This window comes from Poromitra crassiceps (genome assembly GCF_964638095.1).
Source record: "Poromitra crassiceps genome assembly, contig: HAP1_SCAFFOLD_1576, whole genome shotgun sequence".
Taxonomy (NCBI): Eukaryota; Metazoa; Chordata; class Actinopteri; order Beryciformes; family Melamphaidae; genus Poromitra; species Poromitra crassiceps.
Genome location: NW_028150836.1, coordinates 1 through 24,628, shown reverse-complemented (window position 1 = coordinate 24,628; position 24,628 = coordinate 1). Strand labels below are relative to the sequence as shown.

General features: G+C 44.0%; 1 protein-coding gene across 1 annotated transcript; it reads left to right on the top strand.

The window, feature by feature from the left end:
• Positions 1-205: 205 nt before the first annotated feature.
• Positions 206-12,953, top strand: LOC310771954 (coiled-coil domain-containing 92B-like; the record flags this gene model as incomplete). Its single annotated transcript, XM_083664447.1, has 4 exons — positions 206-294; positions 1,018-1,161; positions 7,835-7,882; positions 12,247-12,953. The coding sequence occupies exons 2-4, from the start codon at positions 1,026-1,028 to the stop codon at positions 12,951-12,953; spliced, it is 891 nt and encodes a 296-aa protein (XP_083520573.1). The 5' UTR covers positions 206-294; positions 1,018-1,025.
• Between the last annotated feature and the right edge of the window lie 11,675 nt (positions 12,954-24,628).

Here is a 24,628-nt window from a genome sequence, read left to right as displayed (position 1 = left end):
TCATTTCATATCATACACTGCCTGCTTTTACACGTTTTAGGTTAATGTGACCGACGCAGCGCAGAGCAATGCACGCTGCATTTGCGTTCTACACAGGCTGCTTCTTCTGAATCAAACGTCGTCACAAGCAGCTGATGAGACATTTTCATGTGAAATGTCTTTGGATGAATGCCGCAGCAGCGACCAACTGTGCAGGGTTTGGACCAACACAGGAAGACAGCATGCCAGAATGGATCGGAGGACTTGTTTATAACGCCTACGAATCACATTTTGGCACTTAACAGCAAATAAAAGGTAAGTATTTGAGAATTTTGTGTCGACTTAACCTAATGTAAAAGGCCGATATCCGCGGTTGCGTCCCTAACCTCTGTAGTAATGCCTTGTTTTGCTCCCATTTCTGCTCATTTCTCTGGTTATATCAATAACGTTGCCTTATTTATAGCTCCCACATGACCTCGATAGAGAACTTGCACTTTTCTCTGTGGCTGACATAAGCAAGGTTCACAACATTATGCTGAACACTGCCACGGTTTGTAGAAAATGTGACATTTAGCTGCTGCTGGTCTTTGCAATTTAATATGAAGTTATGAAGGGGTTTCTCTTGAAAACAGATCAGGGTTCTCTCTCTCTCTCTCTCTCTCTCTCTCTCTCTCTCTCTCTCTCAATTTTCAATTAAATTCAAAAAGGGCTTTATTGGCATGATAAGGTGCATCATCTTACATTGTCAAATCATACAGATAGCATGTCATACATTATAGCAACACAGTAATTACAAAAAACAAAAATAGAAAAACAAAAACACACACACACACACACACACACACTCTCTCTCTCTCTCTCTCTCTCTCTCTCTCTCTCTCTCTCTCCCTCTGATGCACACACACACACACAGAGGGGGGGGAGAGAGAGAAAGATAGTATAGAGGCAAATGATGCTGGCAGAGTAAAAAGTGGGAGCTACTTCACAATATTCTCCTGCACCTCAGTATGCTGAAGCCGTGTGTGTCTCTCTCTCCAGACTCGGTCATGGCTGCGGAGCAGGGCGGCTTGTCCCGGCAGATAGAGAGCGTGGAGAGGAGCGTGGTGTTCCTCAGACAGGAACATCTCAGCTTGCTGCACGGGCTCCACCTGGAGATCCTCTCCCTGCAGAAACGATGCTCAGGTGAGGAGAGGGGATGCCCGGGGGATCTGAAACATTTCTCTACACCTGACAGGTTACTGAGTTCAAGAACCTTTTGTGGCCCGGCCCCAGAATCCCAGAATTTACACTTCTGCTATACAAATTTTCCATCTAAGATGGACATCTTCTACATGTCACGAGCTTGGGATTGCAATTCTTATCTCACGTCTTTGTATCAAAATTGAATTATCCGTATATTCATGATCATTGAATTGCTTGTGTGGTCTTTTTTCCTCTGGCATTAAATATTTAATATGATCGTAAGTAAGTTACATAGCAGTTTGCCAATGGCAAATCGTTTACACTCAGTATCTCAGAACTGCACCCAACCTACATACATTGTGATTTTTAACGTTTTCTCCATTTGATGAAGTCAAGCTGCTCTTGACTTGATTGTTCATTTTATATATATATATATATATATATATATATATATATAAATAGCCTATATTTCCAAAGACCACCCTGTTAATGTTAGCCCGGTCGTTGGTAATTCGGTGCATGTCACAGTCATCAGTCAAGCCCAGACAAGTCATGACTACATGGTGAGGTCATGCTATAGGATTCCTGTAGATTGCATCATTTCCTGTTTGAGGCCTAATGGATAATGCTATCCATTTAATCAAGCTTGGTGGTTTATGGCTCTGCTGGGTGCATGCATATACTCATGCAACACACACACACACACACACACACACACACACACACACACACACACACACACACACACATTTATTCAATGTCACAATACATCCCTACAAAGTCACATACATACACATCTATCATGCATAATCCCTATAGGAGCCAAAGTAATCCATATGAAGGAGATTGTAGTCCACAAATAGAGGGGGAGAGAGAGTGTGTGTGTGTGTGTGTGTGTGTGTGTGTGTGTGTGTGTGTGTGTGTGTGTGTGTGTGTGTGAGAGAGACGAGAGAGAGAATTGGCACAGAGCCAATGTGACCAGTTGAGTAGAAAAATGACCCCCACCCCCCCTCCTCCACCACTTTCTAGCTCTGCTGCAGTCACATCTGGTCAGTAAGGCTGTGTGTTTGTGACTGTCTGTACGTGTGTGTGTGTGTGTGTGTGTGTGTGTGTGTGTGTGTGTGTGTGTGTGTGTGTGTGTGTGTGTGTGTGTGTGTGTGTGTGTGTGTGTGTGAGAGAGAGAGAGAGAGACAGACAGACAGTGTGCATATCTCCTATTGACAGTTATTTCCTTGTCCCTTCCTTCCCTCCACTCCTCTTCCTCTATCTCTCCCTCCATGGGGTTTCCCACTGTGAATGCAGAGGGCAGCACACATGACGCTTCAGCAGACTCTGTCCACGTGTTGTTACTGTATGTTGGGAAGACACGACTCAGAGGCTCAGACAATACTTTGCTGAGAACGGTGAAATAATGATTACACTTCTTTAGAGGGCTTTTAGCAACAGCCAATATCTTCCTTAGAACTTGAAAATGTAGGCTGAATCGTCTTCCTGCAGCAGCTAGAATGAAGAGTGTGTTCTCCGGTTTAGCTCTGTCTGTAATACACTCTTTGTAGATTCTCCACAGGTTTCTGTGTGATTGCTTTCACAGAAGCATTACATGCCACAGATGCAGATTCTTTAAGGCATCCTACATTGACCTCCAAACACACTTGAAATGGTTTGTAGGCAAATCATTTTTCTACATAATAAAGTCAGGCCAAATTGCCACCAGGCACAGCTGTGCATCCCCACCCTGTTTCCCTGCACACCTGCACCTCATTTTGACTTGGACTATTGCTGCATTCATGTCATATTGGAAGAAGCGAATCAACGGGATAATGTATGAAGTTAAACTGAGTGTATGAAGTTAAAATCAAGCATAAACCAACTGCAGCAGACACTACTCTTAATAAAGTCAATAGTGTTACTGTGAATGTAACTGATCAATTAAAGCCTTTACATACTTGTGCGTCACAGCGAGCCTGCCAGCGCAGCCTGCATGCAGCTCCTCGAAAATGTGACTCGACGCAGCTGATGCAAACAGCGCGAGTATAATATAATATAGATGGGAAAATAACAGGAGAGATTGAAAGCTATTACCAAGAATATGCACTACATCCTCTCCTTGGGCTAACTTCTAGTCATTGAAATCCTAGTAAAATCACACAATTTACCGGTACTCATTTTGCTGGGGACTCCCCTGTGACCCCTCGTCAAGCTGACATTCGAGTATATGGGACCAGCTGCCGCCGGCAAGGCTCCAAGTCGAGGCTGATGCCGAAGTAGGTTTTCCGCTTTAGATCTTTATTGTCTTGGACTGCTGACATCGGTGGATCTGCAGCAGTGTGTTTGCAGCCGGGGTCGACACACTTCAGCAATTTGCGACACCAATTGGGGGGAAATATGAGCCTACAAAATAAAAAACAAAAAAACACGTCCAACATGTAGCTGACGTGAATCCTTTTTCTCAGTTGGAACTTGGCAGCTCATAGTTACGGAGAATCCCACGGGACATGAATGCGGCATATGACCACCCGGGGTTGGTCATGTCAGTCTTTGGGGAGGGACTGCTTTGGGAGAGGTGTTGACATTTTCAATAGTGTGGATGGAGACAAGGATGCCTTTGAGGATTGAGGCTGATGATAGGCTAATGTGGTGTGATGACTAGGGTTGGGTACCGAAACCCAGTACCAATGGCCCATTTCCACCGCAGGTAGTAGCGCGATCCCGCTCCGCTCGACTCGATAAATTGTCTCATTCCACCAGTAAAAACTGTTCCAGCCCGGGTTGTATTGGAGTCCAGTCGTGCTACTTTTCGTACCTGCCTCGTCGGGGTTCTATTCTGTGAACCCGGTACCATACGGTGACGTGAAAACATTGTTGACGACTGATTGGTCAGGCAGAATCATGTTTACTCTGTCTATCTACTGACTGTCAATGCAATGCTGCATACAAGTTTAGTGGTGCTTACCTTCTCTTCTGTTGTGTTATTTCCATCAGTCTTTTGTGTTGCTGCCTTCGCCTCTGGTGAAATAAAGTTGTGGCGGTGGTTTCAATTGTTTTCAGAGTGAAAAAAGTCCGCTGCTCAGGAAGCTCCTGTGCAGCGCTCCGCTAGGCCGCAGCGGGTCTTTGGTGAAGCCGCGGTCTTGCCTGGTGAGAGGCCGCGGGGGTACAGGCTTCACTCTGTTGCGCCTCTCCCGTCCGCGCGCAGCGCATGCCTGTGAGTTTGACTAACTACAAAGTGATATCCATTCTCCTGGCCGATTATCACATTTGCCCATGTACACTGTAGGTCATTTAGAGGCACCAGTATTTCATAAACAGTTTAAAAGTTCTGTGGATGGATTTAATTGTAACGTTATGTTATAGCCTACTTCGGTTATAAGCGAAGGACAGATATGCGGTCGCTATGACGACCAGCTGTGGGCGGGGGCAGATGAACGGCGGTCGAAGCAGAACATCCATCGGGCCGAAACGAGTAGAGCCGACTGGTGACGAGCTGTGCAGGGCAGTAAAATGTGGTGGAAATGAGCCACAATATGGTACTGGTACTTTTACAACCGGTACTACCGGTACCGAATTGCAACGCAGATTTTAAGTGCCTCATTTAGGTGCCATGCCCGAGCTGCTGAGTGAAATATCCGCCCTCTGGTTCTCCGAAACCGGCGCTGCACGCACCTTCACTTACAGTATATAGGGCGTAACACATAACGTTATTGTTTGAAATCCTCTTCACAGCCTCTTAAAAAAAAAAAACTTTAAAAATTAAGTACCGTTTCAGGCACCAGTACTCTTTTAGAAGTATTGTTTTAATATCAGAAAATATGAAAGGATACCCATCCCTAGTGATGACTGCTGCCATCTTGGTGATGTGCAGCTCGGAACGGTGCTGCAAGGTTGAGCCGACCGTTGTGCCGCTCATATGAGCTGTAGCTGTTACGTACTGCTGACCTCCTCCCTCTGTGTTTGCTGATCAGTGTAAATGTGCTCACGCCCGCGTCCCCTTCAACTACAATCAGTTACATCAGTTCCTGGATTGGAGACAGAATGCATCACAATAAAAGACACAAGGTGATATTGGAGAGAGGCGCGTGTTGCATAAGGCTTTGTGGACTGTAGCTCTGCAGATGGCAGGAAAATTGGTGACTGTTTACTCTCACGCTAGTAATTAAATCCTGCTCCTGTGGAAATGTGTGTCTCCTCCTCCTCCACCCACCAAGATGACTTTACAATATTCAGGGTCGAGGCGTGAAATAAAACCTGGAAGAGGAGATAAGTGGAACCTACAAAGGATTCGGCCCTGGCAGGTGCGGTGGATGCTGCCGACTGCCTGGTTTCCACTGCCCGACTGACTGTGGTGATACATTTGAATAGTTCTTTGTACTGACCTCGCGTGGTTAAAGTGAACTAGCTGAAAAGAGAGAACAGTCCTCGACGCTCGAAGCTCAATACTTTATCGGCAGTCAGCGAGTCTGACTCCCCCCCTTCTGGAGCTACTACTACTGGCTGGCTGGCTGGCTGCTCTGTCAGGGGTTTTCCTCTATTCCTTCCTTCCTCCTCTCATTCATCCCTCTCTCTGTGTAAGGGGCTCTGTTGTGCCCAGATGGCAAGAGGGCAAAAGAAAGGGTGTGACGGAGAGAGAGAGAGGGAGGAGAAGAAGGATAGAAATAACTAGAGTAAGACGTCTGCTGCTCTAGATAGCGCTGTCCTGTGTATTCAAGCGTTTTCACTACAAAATGCTAAATATACCTACTTAAAAAATAAATCTTAGATGACCTTCATTGCTCAATATTTCTCAACACAAAATTGGTGAGATACAGTAATAAAACCTGCTCTGTTTGGTCATGAAAATGTAGTAATCCGTTTAATTAATGAATGAGTTTTAGTTTAACATCTGAGTTGGGAGTGAAATCAATTTCTTTATTTTTGACAGAATAGGCTAAATATAATTATGCAACAATTATTTTAAAAGTAGCACACACACACACACACACACACACACACACGGTCTGTGAGCATGTGTGTGTGCTGAGAGCAGATGAGCAGGATGCGAGAGGTCCCCACTATGCTGTAGTCAGCCTGTCTGAAAGGCCGTCAAGATGATTGGCAGGCCAGACACAACAAGCTCAAAGATAGATCTACAATTAAGCCCGCCCCCATCCACCCCACCACCGCCCTGACCAGCGCTCAGAGACAAAGATGAGCTATTCCTATCGACACTACTGCAAATGTATTTGAATAATACTGATACCAAATCCCAGAGGCGCTCCAAACCCTTTCAGGGGAGGCTCGGTGAATGGAAGTGGAAAAAAATATGACATTAGTTATCGAAAGAAGGTCACATAGAATAGGCGAAATGTGTGTGATTTTGGTTAAAGAGATAATTCAGAGATTCAGTAGTTTGGGGAATTTTATTTTGTTTTTTGTTTTGTTTTTCCACTTTTCCAGAGTCAGAAACAAATAAATGCCTAGTTCAGACAGACCTTTTCCATGGATTTGGTGTAGTCTGAAGATGTCACCAGCAATGTCAGGCGCTCTTGCTCAATTGTTGAGTGTCTATGGGATCAAATAACAATCGTGATCTCATAGGCATCCAGGAATTTAGCGAAATTAAGCAAGTCAACTTTTTCCAAGCTTTGTCTGAGGGGAGGCCCACAGTCTCAGACTTTGAAAACCCCCTGACTTAGACCATCAGTTTGGCATCATTGGTCAAAATGAGGTATAAGCCAGTCAGTTGGTAGTCGTCAGTTGGTAACCTCCTTTCATTCACACTTATAACCCAGGATTAGCCTCAGTCCTGGTGCTAAAAGATGAGCCAGAGGCCAGAGCAAACCTCTTGATCCTGTTGTGAACTCCACAAAGTGGCCCAGGGCAAGAGAACAAAGAAGTGGAAACACAAACCAGTGTTGGCGCGGTGCTGCTGTGCTGACAGGAACAGAATTCATCCAAATGACAAATGTAGCCGGCACACTCATAGCTCCAATACAACCAAGTTCATTGTCCAAAACATTTCAACAGGCAAGCTGTGTCCATTAGGGAAACTCACAAACATACATTGGGCTCCTCTATTCAGAACAAGACGAACAGATAACAGATAACAGTAAGGCAGATAGAGAGAAAAGACAGTTTCTGCAGTTGTATACATTTGTATTCCTCCTTGCAACAAATAGCTATTGCTAGCAGTCCTTATTGGTTTCAGTTTTGCCTGATGAAGACCCAATAGGGTGGAACGCTTGCCAACCTTGAGCGCAAATAAAAACGGGAGCTGCTAATCAGTGTGCGGACAATTCCTTTATATTTCTTATTGGTTTCAGTGACAGATGCTAGCAATGCTAATATGCCCCCCCCCCCTCACATTGTGATGAGTGGTCAAATCTGAGTGACACACACTCTCTGATATTTAGTTTTTCCAATATACAATGATTGATGTCTCACTTGCATTTGGTCAGGAAACTCTTTATGTTAAAAGACTGGGTGGGACCTACATCAAACAGTACACCACTTTTAGGTTACCATGTGAAGAAAATAACAGACTTATTTAAATATTCAAAATGGCATTTCTACTTTTTTGTACTTAGGCTATTTCCGGTGTGGGGTTTGTGTATGAATTTCTCTTTAAGTGCTCTTTCCTTTTTTAGTTTTAGTCTCCCTCTGTTTATTGTCTTACGCCTCTCTTCTCTGTGTTTCTCAGAGCTGACCACCGAGCTGAAGGTGAAGCCTCCAGGCAGAAGCCAAATAGGTTTGTAAAAAAAATTAAATATACGGTAATATAATTTATAAAAAAAAAAAAATCTTTATCTGTTATCCTCCTTCTTACATTTCTATCTCTCCCTCATCTTTTTCCTCTCCCTTTCAAGTCTCTTCCACATTCTCAAAACTGCCTGACGGTATTTTTGGACCTCTTGTGGTTTTGTCTTCTACACGTGTCTACATCTCTCCGCGCCGGTTTGCCTTTGTGCCACTCAACCTCAACCGCCCCAAATCAGGCGTCTCTCATGCCCTATGCCCTCATCCCTCACTCCATCTGCCCTTCTCTCCTTCCCTCGTTCCCTTCCCCCAAGAGACAGATCCGTGTCAGCCACCCCCTCCCTCTTTCTCACCCATCTCTCTCTATGCAGTTTCCCGTGACAAACCAAACCTTGCATATGTGAATTTGCGTGTGTGTGTGTGTGTGGGGGGGGGGGGGGGGTGTTGATGGGAGCCTAGGATCTAAACTGAATAGGAAGAATTGGTCAGGGTTGGAAGAGGGCAGGGTGCGTGTTGTGGAGATACAAACACATGCTGCCGTGACATATTTGGCTCATGGCTGACGTTTGCATGGCCGCTTCTGGTCTTTGGTGTCCGGATGCAAGGATGCAAGATTGGCACCATTTTGTCACAGCAAATGAAAGAGAGGTGGATAGAGAGAGGGAGAGAGAGACTGAGGGGAGAGGGATCGCAGAATTCCCCTCATTTTGAACATAATTCTGATTCAGAAATGTTCATATATCCGTGGATTGCAGAAACGTACAATTCTGACATTTTATTCTGGCGACCAGGCTGGTTTGTGTCTGTGTGTGTGTGTGTGTGTGTGTGTGTGTGTGTGTGTGTGTGTGTGTGTGTGTGTGTGTGTGTATATATATAAATACTTACATGTATATATACTTATATATATTTTTTGATTGATTTCTTTATTAACGTGTCACACACCAATGGTGCCCAGCCCATATGGGCTTATGAGACACGACAAAAACAGATACAAAACTGAGGTTTACAATACTTCAGCTTCCATATTCCAGAATGCAAGATAACAAACAAAAGGACACAAAGTGTCATATAGAAAAATAGAACATATTCATTACAAACCTATATTACAAACAGCATATTTTTTCTTCTTTCCCAGGCATTACTAATAAATTGAGCTATATCAAAGACTCTCTTATTAAAGAAAAATTCAAGTTTAGTATAGTATATATACTTACATATATACTGTGTGTGTGTGTGTGTGTGTGTGTGTGTGTGTGTGTGTGTGTGTGTGTGTGTGTGTGTGTGTGTGTGTGTGTGTGTGTGTGTGTGTGTGTGTGTGTGGGGGTGTGTGTTGGGGAAGGGGGGGCATGTTCAGCTGCATTACCCAACCATTAGGCATTAGACCCCATCTCCTTTTCCAAGACAGGTTATCCCCCGTTCCATCATCTGCCATAACCCCTCCCCTCCCCCCCCCCTCCCCCTCCCCCCTCCCCTCCTCTCTCCCTCCCCTCCCCTCCCCTCCCCCCCTCCACTCCACTCCCCCCCCCTCCCCTCCCCTCCTCTCCCCTCCCCTCCTCCCTGACAAATTGATCCATCCACTTTTTCTCATCCTGCTTCTCATGGACCCAGTGGGGGTGTCCAATTACAGTCTGTTTGCTGAGGCAGAGACAGAGAGAGGTGGACAGAGAGAGAGAGAGAGAGGTGGAAAGAAGAGAAGGAAGAGGTAGAAAGCAGAGCGATTAAGGAGGGTAAGAAAAGACAAGGCGACGGGATGCGGTCTGCTGCAGACATGGAGGGATGGAGGGATGAGAGAGAGAGAGAGGGGGGGGGGGGGTTGATGAGTGTGGAGAGATATGAAGATCACATTAGGCAGTCTATAGTTAGGCTATGAGCTCACCCTGGGTGTGGTGTGGTGGTGGGCGACAGAAAACCTGAGGCTGATTTGTCCCCAGAGAACACAGCAGGGGCCATCCTGGAAGAGGGGGGGGGGGTGAAGAAAGAAGAGATGAAGGGAATCACAGAGGGCAAGATTGGAAATGAAAGAGAAGTAATTCGAGACAGTAAAACATACAAGTGAGAAAGAGTGGTGCTTACAAAGAGAGAGAGAGCGAGAATGAGGGGAAAGTGGGGATGATAAAGCAGTAGGGTTTTACCAGCTTTAACTTTAAACCCAAAGCTTTTATGAATGTATGAAACACCCTATTATATTGAAACCTAATAAGGATTTAGCTACACCCCACCCTTGGGATTCTCCTACCCAGCAAACGTGACCTATTTCTGAGGGTCGTCGAGGCGTCAGTGTGGCGGCCTCTGAGGATGTAATCTCACTCTCCTCCCCTGGCAGGCCGCAGCTTGGTCAGCCCAGGGCCGCTGCACTGACTCAGTGCTTTTGATCCTTACCTTCCCCTCTCTGGGGATTTGAGTGGAATGGAAGAGTGTGGAGAGTGACTACAGGAGGGGGGGGAAAGGTCAAACTGGGTTCAGAGTAACCTTGGTGCAGAGGTAGCCCTTTGTATGGGAAGGATGCCTCAAGTAGCAGTCTGTCTTTTTTTTTGTTCTCTCTCTCTCTCTCTCTCTCTCTCTCTCTCTCTCTCTCTCTCTCTCTCTCTCTCTCTCTCTCTCTCTCTCTCTCTCTCTCTCTCTCTCTCTCTCTCTCTCTCTCTCTCTCTCTCTCTCTGTGTGTCCCTCTTGGGAATAACGCGTTAACAGATTCAGTTGATGATATGAACTCTACAGTGTTAGCCAATGGTCTGATTTGATGTGTCAATGTAGTGGATTTCATGGCTTAGATATGTGTTCTGTATGTTTTTTAGCAGGCACAGTGGTACAGCATAACTGTGCCCCGCCTAAGCATGCAAGCAAAGTACCATTGGTGAATAGGGAGGGGATGATGGGCTGTAGAAATTCAATATATCATAATACAAAAATGTGACAATGCATATCGTAGTGGGCATACAAATTAATCACAACATTAGCTATATACCGTATTTCCGCTAATAGTAACCGGGGCCTTTATTTACTGAGCCGCAGAGAGCCCCCGTCCTATATTAGAGCAGAGGCCTGTATTTGAGTGAGGCCTTTATTTCTTAATATTAAACTCTCATGGACATACTCCTTTATTTTCATGACTTTTATTGCAAAATATTGCATAAAACCAAACAACGCAAATAAATATTGGTGGTCACTCACTCACTCAGTATCCTCCTCCTCCTCATCTAGTATGTCGGTATCCTCCGCGTCCTCATCATCATCAACATCATCCAGAACAACAAGTTCATTGTTGACCAGTTCCTCTTCATCTTCCTCATCCTCGGCTGCCTGTCTGTTCTCCTGGTCCCGCTAACGCAGCTGGGCGAGAGCCTCCCGTCCAGCGGCGCAGGGCTGTCCCTGCTTGAAGCAGTGGATGAGGTTGTCTTGACTCCCGTCAGTTTTCACAGACTGTCCACAAACTTGGAAGGCCTTTTTGATCAGATCCTTGTCCAGCTTGTCCCAGGCGGCGATCACCCAGTGCACAAGCAGGCGTCGAGCAGGCGCTTTTAGGTTTCCACCTCCAGCTGTGTACTGCTTATCTGCGTCCCCAGCTATCCACTCGTCGTAGGCATCGTGTAGGCTCTGCTTGAAGGGCTGATTCCACATCACACTGTACCAAATGTTCCGCTGCATATTGCACAACGCTCTCTTTAAACTTAACGTCAAACTTTCGTCTGGTTCGTTTGGTCGGTGCCATGTTTGTTTTTATTTCTCTTGTCTGCGTTACGTCCGGTTACGTCACACGGTAGATGCGTTGTGTTATGGGAAATTTACAGTACCGTATTCACCGTAGTTTTTGCTCCTTCGTTTTTTGTTTTTTTTGACCCGGCCTGTATTGAGGGAGGGGCCTTTATTTGTCCGTGCAGGCCGTACCCCCGTCCTATATTAGAGCAGAGGCCAGTAATGGAATAGAGGCCACTAATAGAGGAAATACGGTATATATACAATCTAAATGTGTTAGTTTTACTAAGAAGTTTGATGGAGCAAAGATTTGTTAAAACATTGTTAATTTGCCATTTTTCTTTTTCATTTAAACCCGTGTTGGCAGTGCAGAGTTTTTCATCCAGGGCGTGGTCTGCCCAAAACCATGGTGGGTTCCGTAATAATGCGTCTTGGGGGCATTTACACCTGTAGTTTCAAGTGGTCAAGCACTATCCGATTGTGTTTGTGTGTGTGTGTGTGTGTGTGTGTGTGTGTGTGTGTGTGTGTGTGTGTGTGTGTGTGTGTGTGTGTGTGTGTGAGTGAGAGAGAGAGAGCCTCTTTAGTTGTGCATGTATGTAGGTAGGTATGTGTTTTATGTAACAAGTATGTTTACACTTGCATGTTTGCCCCGTCTGTGTGTGTCAGAGTTACAGGAAGAAGAGGAGCACTTGGAGGCCCGCTGTCGGGTGGTGGAAAGCCGTCTGGCCGAGCAGCAGTGCACCTTGGGAGAGCTGCGTAAGGAGCTGAGTCACAAGGGGACTGTGGTGGGAGCCCTCAGAGCCAATCTGAAGGACAAGGAACGCAATTTCCTGGAGGAGCTCAAACGCCGCAGCCACCGCTCCACCATCCTGAACACAGAGCTGCAGAAGCAAACAGAGGCAGCAGCGTACCTCTCCTTCCAACTCCACGCCGCCAGGCAGAAACTGCACCACCAACGGATGCAGCAGAGGAAGGGACTGCTAGCCAGAGCTAACAGTCAGTATGGTGCCGAGCAGCACCCCCTTTCTCCGCAGATGCCCCTGGGGGCGTCGCCTGCCTCCCCTGTGGTCAAACCCAAGCGGCGGAGTGCTCGCTCCTCCTCGGGGCATTGGAGAGTGGAGCGTTCCAGGGAGTGTGTGCCCATGGAGAAAGTGACTGGTCCCGCAGAACCCACAGCCATGCCGGACCCCGCGCTTTTCCTCCATCCCCGCCGGCACAGAGCCCACTCCAGGCACTCTGCGGCCCAAAGACAGCCTCCACGGGGCCTGGGAGAGGAGGATGAGGAGGGAGGAGGTGGGGAAGGGCAAGATCAACCGGCTAGACTGGTGTCTACAGCCACAGCGCCACCTGCTGCTGAGACCCAGGCAGATTAGCAACTACTGTGAGGAGCGCATTTAACTGCATCATGATCACTGTCGTCATTATCAGACTGTTAATGCTGTTGTTGACCATTGTTCTGCACTTTGACTGAATGGATAGTGAGACTGGTTTTAGCTATTGGGTCGTATTACACTTACCATAGACACTTTTCTAATACTAATGGACTTTGATATAACCTGAAATACCTTGCAAAGCAAAACTTAAAAAAGTGTCACTTTAAATCAGTCTTAAGTGAAATTAGATAAACTATCTGTTTACACTGGTGTCACCTGCTCTATATACTATGGGGCCTTATTTAAGTGTAACCCTTTTTTGATTGACGGTGGTGGTGAGTTTGACCGTGAAAGTAGCCATTGTAGGTGGACTAACAGCCCTGCTGTGTGGCCCAACCAACGATGTCCTTTCAAGGGCAACCATAAACCGACCCTTGTGGCAAAACGTCTGTCTGGCCTCTGATTCCCTGAGTCACATCTGAAAGGAAATCGTGTTGGGCACCTCCACGTGTGGCCTTGGAAGTGAAAAATATTGATTGGTACGATGTATGTTGGCCCTAACCTTGCAAGCAAGCTGGATTCTCTCGCGAGATTTGCGAGGTTTGTGAAAACAAACAATACCGCCCCCATCTGGCAATGTCAGGTTATGTTGGCCCTCCCTATAGAACCCAATTACAGTAGATTATAAACCACACCACTGTAATACATCAATAAAACCATGGCAACTGTATAGCAGTCAATTAAATTATAGCTCCATTATATCTATTATGACACTGTAACAAACATTTGTGTCATTATGGTGTAATTACTCACCTGACTAAATATAATAGACAAATTAATAATACTAGAAAGGGGCCATTGGGCTCTGTTTTGTCCTCACATTTTGCTTCTTGGGATGAGCAACATGTCTGCCTATAATGTTGTACCAAGACAGATCTGTTGAGGCACAAGTGGGCTGCTTATTCCTCATTAGTGAGTGCATTGACTAGGCCACATTCAGGTGATAATACATCCTGACCTGTTGGACCGTGTGTTTCACTCAGGTGTGGTCTGTGTACTATACACAGAGGTAAGGGAAATACTTCAACTCATTTGTATTTAATGCTGTGTTTGGGGTTTCTTTGACACCTCAGGAAAAGTGGACAAAGAGCAAGACCGTAGGTTCTGTAGTCAAGCATGGTCTGTGCTTTAAGATCGGGATGGTCACACATCACAATTTGTAATGCTTTCCTTTGACATTTTTCACACAAAGCTCCAAAGTTGAACATGTAGACGACAACAGTCATTTCTGGATTTGGACTTTAAATGAAATAAATTAAATAGTACACTAGGAAGACATGCTATGTGTGTGTCTTGTAAGCCCATGTGGGCTGGGCACTGTCAAGTGCATGACACAATGAATAAAAACAAAATCAAATCAAATCAAATCATCCTCTGCAGAAAACCATCTGTGTGTGTGTGTGTGTGTGCGCGCGCGTGCGTTTGTGTGTGTTATAAAACGCACCAAGTGGAACTGATTTGCACATGGCAGCCCCCAGTGGTTTAATGAGCAAAATAGCATGTTGCAAAAGCAAGCAGTAAAAAAAGAAACTACCGTACATTCTCTGTATCAAATCTTGAATTTTCATACACTTGCTTTTCATCTCTGCAATTCACGAGATTTATATTGTTGTTGATATGCATAATTATGTTGTCCCTTTAGTAGCCCACACTGTAATTGCAGCCTTATAATACAGGAGCAAGAGATGTGGAAATAAGAAAAGTGTCTGCACAAAGAAGCAGTATACAGTACTATGTGTGGAGACTTGATACACATTTCTTTATTCAAGAATTTTGTCAACACTTTTGTAAGAATATTTGGGATTTTGCATATAACTTTTATGCAACGAGCCACCTCAGATATTTATGGTGGTCTCCTATGAGAGACCGTCTGTGACAAAACATTCAAAAGTAAGTCAAAGTCTGTCCATAATTGAGCCAATATTTAAACACATATAGCAAGTGCTAGCATCAATATTTGCAGTCGGTGTCACTGAAATGAGCCTATCTATATGAAGATTGAATTTAATTGTGATTAGTTGCTGGGAGGGGTCCCTTGCCTTTGATACTGTAGCCAATGGGAGTTTTAGCATTATTTTTCAGCAGTATACCTTCAATAAAGCAATATAACCTTATATCAATATATTTACATCTATCTATCTTATATCTATAAAATTGAGTATGTGGGCTCTGTTTCTGTTCTGTGTTCAGCCACAGCTATGCCGTTTTACGTGCGATCGGGCTGAAACCTTCAGGGTGTGTAAAGGGCACCCGTGCGGGTGACCTGACGGAGCCGTATTTTTTAATTAGGCTTAATTAGCTAATGATGTGATGTCATCAGTGATGACAGTGATGATGTCATCAGTGATCAAAAGTGATGTCATAAGGGCGCACGCGCACACACACACACATTGTGACAAGACTGATCAGTGATGTCACACACACACACAAGGAGGCATTGTGACATGACTGATCAGTGATGTCATAGGGGGGCACACACACACACACACACACTGATGATGTCATCAGTGATATAATGGGGCACACACACACAAGGAGGCATTGTGACATCACTGATGCAATAACAAATTTTAGTGAGCAACACACACACACACACCTGTAGCCAATAGGGCAGGCGAGCAGCAGCCTAGTATTACTAACAAGTCAATAGTCAACAGACACAAAGGGGAGTCTTGAAGTATTAGAATAGATTCCATAGTTTAACTTAATATTTTGTGATTGTTTTACCACAATATGTTTTGCTCATGAATTGTGTTATGGATTGTTTCACGTAACTACCTGTTGGCTCTGTTGATTGTCACAGAATCCTTACATAATTAACTGTTGTGTTACAATTTATAGAGGCATATTCAAGTGTTGGAAGAATAGAGGATTATGCTGCTTCTAGAGCAACGTCAAACATGTTATTATGCTAAAGTGCATCTGGATGAAAATGAACTAAACCTGCCTTCTGCCTAGGAAATGCGAATACTGTATGAACTGTCAAGCCATTAGCGTGACTGTGTGCACTATGTCTCCTCAAGCTTTTTGAGACAATAACAATAAGAATACAAAGCTGTATTCTTGAGGATACTCTCCCCTTCCGAGAGGAAGCCTGCATTTAGACTAGAGCCTCATCTCATCCAAACGAAGTGGCAGGTAGATGAAACCACCTTGTACGGTATAACAGCCTACATAACACAACACAGCAATATCTCACATTTTAGATGATATACACTTTGGTATGATGTGACATCTTGGACAAATAATGAAAATATACTTGATTCTAAATCCTATACTGTGTGTATCTGTGCCGTGACTCAGACACTGGTGAGATGTTGGCTGGTTTGAGTGATTATAATAACGAGCCAAAGAGGCCCACCAGAAAAACTAACATAAAGTTGAATGGTGTGATTGCCTTAATGATGTCTTTTCATATTTATTTGAACTAAACTCAATAAATCTACACTCGCTTATTTGCTGTTTTCCATGTTTCAGAACTTACTATATCTCACATAGCAGGTAGATTTTTTATTCACACCCAGAAAATGTCTTCCATCTCTCTAAGAGCCTATAATAATATGAATTTCTTTCAGCAGCAAAACTGTTTCTTTGAGTCATTTTTACTTGTCCAGGTCTTGTCCTGGTGGTCAGTCCTGGTCGAGATCAAATACTTATTTTGCATTTTAGAGAGACATTTCAATGTATTTGGCACCATAAAGCATCTTCTTTGATATGTCATGTCGTCTCTAGCAATAATGCTGTGTGGTACCTCCTGGTTTCAGGTGCATAATGGTATGCAGAGACTTGTTCTGGGCTGTTGTATGGTTTGGCCCTTGGGTAAGCATAAGCTACTGATTTATTACCTACCGCATATACTGTGTTAACTTCCTATAGTGATTTACTGTACACATAATTTGAATAAAATGAAGGATTGTCTAGTCTGTTGCCTCATTGATATTTCTTTGCCAATCAAAGCCCGTTTTGCTTAGAGAGTGAATCATTTTGTAAGTGATTCAATGATTGGGAACAGCCTTCATGGAATAGGAAAACCCAGAAGTTTAGTTTTTTATTGTAAAGGGCTGTGTGAAGTGTGTGTTGGGCTGTGAATGCACCTGTCACTCAAGCAATAGAGAGCCATGCCCACTTCCGGTTTAGGCATACGCACCAGAGCCATTTGTCGCAATATTATCCAGCTCCAGCTGGGGCCAGTACAGAGCACGCCCCCTATGTACAGAGCATGCCCATAGGCGAATCCCTCTATCCAAAGAGCACCTCAAACAAACAACAGTCGAAAGCGCTCCTTCCAAAACAGGAAAAATGTTACATAATAAATATATAAAATATGACATGTTTTACATATTCTCACAAAGCGAACTAGATCAGGGGTGGGCAATTATTTTTCTTGGGGGGGGGGCACAGGAAGTACACTCAGGACACATGCATTTCAAAGATAAAAAGTATATTTAGGTCATCTCATTAGATTTTTCTAGCTTCAAGTAAAATTGTGTGCTTTGTCTTAGACCTCCCGGGCCAGACAGAACCATCAGGAGGGCCATATCTGGCCAACGGGCTGCATAATGCCCAGGTCTGATCTAGATGGATAGATAGCATTACAGGTGAGAGGAAAATGTAGCCTATGTTTGAGCTTATAGGAGGGTGAGGTGTTCATTTTTTTAAGATTAAGCACAGCTTTTACATTTCTATATACATGGTATATCATAATTAATACATATTTATTATCACACTATTATCCCTATTATCATGTTGTTACTAAGCTGTAATGTAAAGTGCTACCAGTAGTTCATTGACAGCCTATTTGTATGCTGCTTGTGTTTTTGCCAATGCCATACAGGCAGAAAGTGTAATGCTGACAGTTAATAAATGTGAAAGGAAACACTGAGGGAAACAGGGAGAAGGATACTGCCTCCACAGAGAAGCCAGTGACACATTGATTTCAGAATCACTTTTACAACAGCGCTCTCCTTAAACACTGATGAGGATAGTTCACTGTGCAATCAAATCATTAAAAACCTCACTCATTCATTGGTCTCAGAACTTTAGAAACTTTTTTTTATTGGTCACGGGCCGACTATTCCACTGGCTAGAGTATGATGGGAGCTTAGCAAGAATGCAATAGCTGCGACCAGTAATGCAAAGGTGATGGTCATCAGTGATGTCACTTATTGTCTTGAGCAATTGTGTACCATCACTGATCATGTCATCAGTGATGCCATTAGTGATTATGATTAGTGATTGTTTATACATGTAGCTTACACGTAAATAACGGTGCAATACCTGACCTTGTTGTTTATACATGATGCTTATTTATACACGTAGCCTAAATAACTGTGCAATAACTGACCTCATTGTTTATACATGATGCTTATTTATACACGTAATTAACTGTGCAATACCTGACCGAATTGTTATACATGTAGCTTATTCAAACATGTAAATAACTGCATTAATACTGCCTATATCAATAACTGCCTATAACTGTACATATCCATATATAGGCCTACTGTAGTGTACATTATTCCCTTCATACACACTTTAAATATAGATGCTCTTTCATACACTTAGTTAATGCTGTTTAATTATCCTTTGTGATTCTTGTTTGTTTTAGCCTGAGCCTACTTTTTCTTTTCTTTTGTGTGAGAGTACATTCAGAGTGAAGCGAACTGGAGCCAATTTCCTTGTATGTGTACATACTTGGCCAATAAAGCTGATTCTGATTCTGATGTCATCGCTGATCATGTCATCAGTGATGTAACTCGAGCAATTATCATCGCTGGTCATGTCATCATGACGCAATTGTGATGTCCGTCAGTGATGTCACTCGAGCAATTGTGATGTCATCGGCCCACGCCGTCATTGGACTCCGTGGCCTTGTTTTAGTGCCATTGCTACTGTGGCACATGGATGTCCACAAAGGGCATTGATAAAGTGCTATCTCATCTGACATAAATCAATGTATATCATATCATCATTGACTGTATATCACTACTACATGGCCTGGGAGGTGACAGAGCCACCGATCCATTTATCCCTAGTACTGAGGAGGTAGGTAGGCATAGCCTACCTGTTCTGTCCCAAAGCGCAGTAAAAAGAGATTTGGCATATTGCGCTTTCCGTAGAGAGACGTTTAGATGGTGGGAAGGGAAAGCAAAGGCAAAGAGGTCAAGAGGAGGGAGGAGAAACCACGTGTGACTACCATGTACAGCACTGTCCTTCCTCGGTAGACTTGTTTTTGTAAGCGCGTACCCTCTGCATGTAGCTAGCTAGAAGCCGCATTTCTCAACTCACGTCGGAGTCGCAATTTCGTGCAACGGATCTCTGTTGCCTCCTTCCCTCGCTAGCTGCCACACTGACCGCCGACCATGGTGAGCAAGACAGATGACATCCCGGCGTCAGTGCCTAACTGTACTCCAGTTGATCTTGCAGACGAAGGGGATGGATCCCAGGACAGCCTAGAAACCAGCAAGACATCGCTGAAGGATTCCTGCGCTTGCGGTGAGCTCTGCCTCTGTGATACGTGACCAGCAACAAACCGGCCGCTTCATATCAGGAGTGATTGTGCTTAATGATGACACACTTCATCCACATAGGCAGCATCCGATTTGCGACGAGTTACACTGTGGTTTCTCTCGTGTGCTTTGTGACATGTGTCTCAGCAATGCCTGGAATCAACATTGAGTTTACTGTAAAGTTAACATCCCGCACCCTGCTTGCACTATGTCAACCCCCTCCCCTCCTTTTCAAAGGTTCCACCTTGCACCCATCAGCAGATGCTGAACCTTGCAATATCAGTTTCATAGTAATAGTGAACTAACGTTAAAACCGACATAACGAGGCATTTCAACAACCTAGTCTATTGTAGGCTAGGCTACTTATTAGTAACGTTAGCTGGATTTGTCTACTCTGACCATTGTACACTGCAAGCAACTCAAGCTAACCTAAACAAGCTAGCACATAGCTGTCAAGGCAAGCTAACATCGTAGCTGTCAAGCTAACATAATAGCTGTCAAGCTAGCATAAGCTTCCACTCGTATTGACGCGTGACTGGCTCTATAATGGCTAACGCCGACCAGTTAGCAAGAAACCGCTCTTGTGTTTGTTTATCGCTTCATACCGATTGACTGGTCTATGCGGTAAAAACGGAGATCTGACATAATACTGAACTGTTCGTGGCACATTACTCTCACTATGTCTAAAGCCCTGTTTTGACGCACATGTGCAGTAAACGGCATGTAGAGGAATGAACTGAAGGCAAGGTCACCTTCAGTGGAGCTGCACACTGCTAGCCTGAACAGAGGGGGTTCGCGGACTCAGTTTCGTTTGCCGTTTTGGATATAGGTCCTTCAGACTATGTCAGTGGTCTGTTGACTAATTGCTGTGGTATTAAACATGCAAATAACTCTTGCCAACGTTGCCAAGTCAGTAATGTGACCGGCGGGTGGCATTACCCATTTCCCTGCCCCCTCCCCTTCAGAGAGGATTAGGTCGACTGTTCCTCGACCGGGAAGCGGAAGCGCGTTGTTGTAGTCGAAAAGTCATGGTGCATGCACGGTGAGAGAAGGTTATATACTTCTTACATTAAGAGCCTGGCAAGCTGGTAAGTATCCATTTGGAAAAAGATGCGTTAATGTCTCGCAGAGAAGCATTACTAGTGTGTGTGATTAAGCGGACACGGGGAGATCAGGGAGGGAGATTGTCAGCCAGACCAGTGAAGTTAATGTTATACAAGTTAAGCTTCCAAAAGCAAGTGCGTTCCCTGTCACACGTGGGGACCTTGAATCGTCACACAAACCTAGCCTCATGTCACAGAAAAACAGATGTGGAGTATCTTACTCATTCAGCTCTCAACGCATTGCGCATGTGGTACTTTGTGGTTCTTTGGTGCTGTTGCAATTATATTTACTGTTGTCAGAGGATGACGACCATCCTAAAGCATAAAGAAAGCGGTGGATATTACATTTGTTGTTTTGGCATCTGAAAGCAATGTGGACTGTCCCTTTTTAGGTATGACTTTCAATTCTAAGTGACTCTGAAAGACTTGTGATGGGTGTCTTTCGTTGGTCCAATACCAAGGCCAGACTGTCAGCGAGGTGTTGTGACCTGGTTGTAACAGGCAGCAAATAACAGAGCAGACAGTTTGAGGTGAGGGGTGCTGCTAGTGGTTTTAGGTGCAGAATAAGGCTGTGGTGTGGTGAAGGGTGACCTAGTTAATCCCAGGAATCATTGACTCTGGCTGAACCTCTCTCAACTGGCTCCTCTGGTTACTGTGGTTGGATGTTTTCCTGATCAGTCTAGACATGGCAAACATCTGGGCGATGTTTTCCCTGTGCATGTTTATAAAATGTATGTCCTAGCTTGGGTGCAAGACTTCAACATTTCTGAAAATAATGTCGCCTTGTCTTATCCATTGCAACTTTGTTTAGATGGGTAGAAGGAAGCATTTCCCTCATTCCATTCATTTGTTTTTGAATTGAAGTTTGGCATTCTTGTGATTCATTGTTGGTAATGGTTTAGTAATGCATTTAGAATGATGCAAACCTCAAACCAACCAGAGTCAATGGCTGTGCTTATGAAATCCTATTGCAGATGCATGACTCTGCAGTCAGGTTGTGTTTGCTCTTTTGTCTGTCCAACAGGAGGATGCCACCTTGTGGTGCAACAAATCAGATTCCAAAAAAGGGCCTTGTGTGTTGTTTTCTCAGGGCTGTCTCAGCTCACACTGTGTGATGTTGCCATGGCAGCAGGCAGCCATGGTCCCTAGTCCTCAAGTCAAGGTCCGAGAGGAGAGATGGCTGCCTGGCCACTGAATTAATTAATCTGTTGTCAAAGCCAGAAGTTGGCCGGCGCTGGAGCTGTTAGGCCAAAGCTTGCTGCAGAGAGCTGAAACAGCTTTTGAAGTATCATTCACTAGCCGAAATAAAATGGCCAGTTCCCTGGATTAGCTCTCTGATTTGGTATAGTTTCGGATAAATGTTTTAGAGGGAAGGATAACTGTTCAGTAACAGTGGAAACCTTGCTTGCAATTTTGCAGTATTGTTTATTTTTGCAGTTGTTCTGTCTTCCTCTGGTTGGAATTCCAGTTTGTCTGACTGCTCCATCCTTGACCCTGCTCGCTGTATGGTTCGGTTCCTCCCTGCAGTGTGAGGTAACACTGCAGCCTCAGGAGAGCCAAGTTAGCAGTGCAATGACTGTAAAATACATATTAAATATTCTACAGCATCAACTCAAATATTAAAATAATATAATAAAACGACAAGCTTCCCTCTGTTTTGGTTGGTTTTGGTTGTATAATTCAGCTTTTATTCTGCACTGTATAGATTAGAACAACAATTATTGGTAATGAGCCCAAAGCGAGCCTTAAGGACAATGGCCGATCAATTTTGCCTCCAGTGTACGACGAGTATAATCTGACGCGCCAGATGGTTTGTTACACAGAACCAGTGGAGAACTCCTCCTTGAAACGGTTTGGAAAAGGCCACTTTCATGAAATACTTTCCAGTAGGGGTGGGATGGGTAGGGAATCGATACAGCATAGTATCAAGATATTTTGTGTGGCGATATTGTATTGATACACGGACGCAAAGTATCAAACTTTTAAAATTGCAATATCGTATTGTGAGTGACTAAGTAATGTGATAATATCCTATCATGGAGCCAGTGAGTTTTTAATCTATTTTGAGTGTGCTCGCTACCGGTGAGTTCCTATCATGGGGCCCCTGGTGATTCCCCAGCCCTACATACTGTTAGCCTAGGTAAACCCAGCCACCACGTGACCTGCTCTCTCAGTTCCCAGTCACATAGTGACTGAGAACAGGTCTGAGAGCAGGTCACGTGGGGGATGGGTTTACCCAGGCTAACATACTGTACAGTACTACCCATGAGTTTCCCTTTTGAGACATAATTTGCAGTTGAAAAAAGGTCATCACAATATGTTATTGCAATACTCAGCATATCAGCATATCGCAAAATGTTTAAAATCGCAATATCATATTGTGACTTATTGTGATAATATTGTATCGTGGGTCCTCTAGTGTTTCCCACCCTTACTTGGCAGGGGATTGGATGAACGATCTGTCTATCACAGTCTATCATGGGCTAACTTCAACCACTTAGGGTTCCTCGGAAGCTGATTGGTCCTCATGTGGTAGCATAGCAAGATGGATTTTCTTGAGCGATCATGATCTCGCAAATCCGGCTGCCTCGCTAGCTTACAACAAGTAAGCACCACAAATGATACAGATACAGATTGACTTGTGACATTTGTTTTTAACAGATTTTCTGCATTAAGAATGAATGTAATCGAACGGCTTGGGTTGAAACTGAATTGGCATTTGGGAACCACTGATGTACAGTTGGCCTGTGTGGTTTAGGTCCCAAGTCAAGTTGGAAAATGATTTGACATTTTATACGATGAGCACTGCAAAGATGAGGAGGATGGAGACTAGAATGAGGAAATACCTGTAGCTTTTATACCTAAACAGTTTTAAGCGTCATTTGATTCTTGTTTCCTTTTACATTGTAGGTCATAAGATAAAACAAAGAGGATTTTTCTTTTCATTTTGACTCATTCAAATGACAATTGAGTGAAATGAATACCATATGTAATGGTTTCTTTCATCACACTTTAAATCATTGAAACATAGTAGAGTTCAAGTCATAATTAACTGAAAAATATTTTAAAACTTTGTTAGGCAATTTCATGCCATAATGTGTACTTATTTAACAATAATTGGCACACACAGAAAATCCTCCCCTCCCATCAAAATTGCCTTTCTCCCTCTAAATGATATCCCATTGCTTTACACTTTTGAATGATCCCTCCCTTGCTGTGTTATAGTATGTCCTGTCCCAACCTCCCGTGTCAACAGAAAAAAACAATATGCTCTCAAAATGCTGTATCATTGTGACTTTAAATCCATGCAGATGAATGAAGGTGCATCACTCTTTCTACTTCCTCCTGAAACAATGACACAGGTGTGAGTTGGCCTGTCTATTGTTAACATTGCGGCAGACTGTGGCCCCGGGGTTTCCTTCAACCATTACCCCCACTTCCTTTGGACTTTCCTCCATTACATGGGTCAGTTTGGCAATTCTTAGGCTGCCTGCCGGATTGCCTCATCTATCACAATGTGTATTAGTCCCATACCTGGCAACATTGGGCTGGGAAAAAGAGGGAGATTTTCGGGGGTAGCTATCGGTGAATGGCCTAGCCCCGCCCCCGTAACGCCAAACTAATAGAATAAATACAAGGATGTAAAAGTAGGCTAAATGACTTTTAATTAGACTTAAATTCATATCTCACAGTAAAATAAATAATAATAAAATAAACATACAAAATGTACAAAAGATGTGATCAAAAGTCAACATCTAAAATTTGCATCACAAAAAATATCAAGTGCAAACATTGTGAGAGTGTGTGGGTGATTGAGAAACACCTTCGAAAAGAAGAACGGGAATGATAATTTCTTTATGCAGCACTACAGTCTGCAGTGGCGAGTGAGACAGTCAGGAGGTAAATGTCAACGCTTGCTAAATGCATGGTGTTTGCTGATGTGGCTAGCAGTTAGAAACGGGAAGGGCTCGCACCAGGCAGACTGAAATTTGGACGCGTGTTT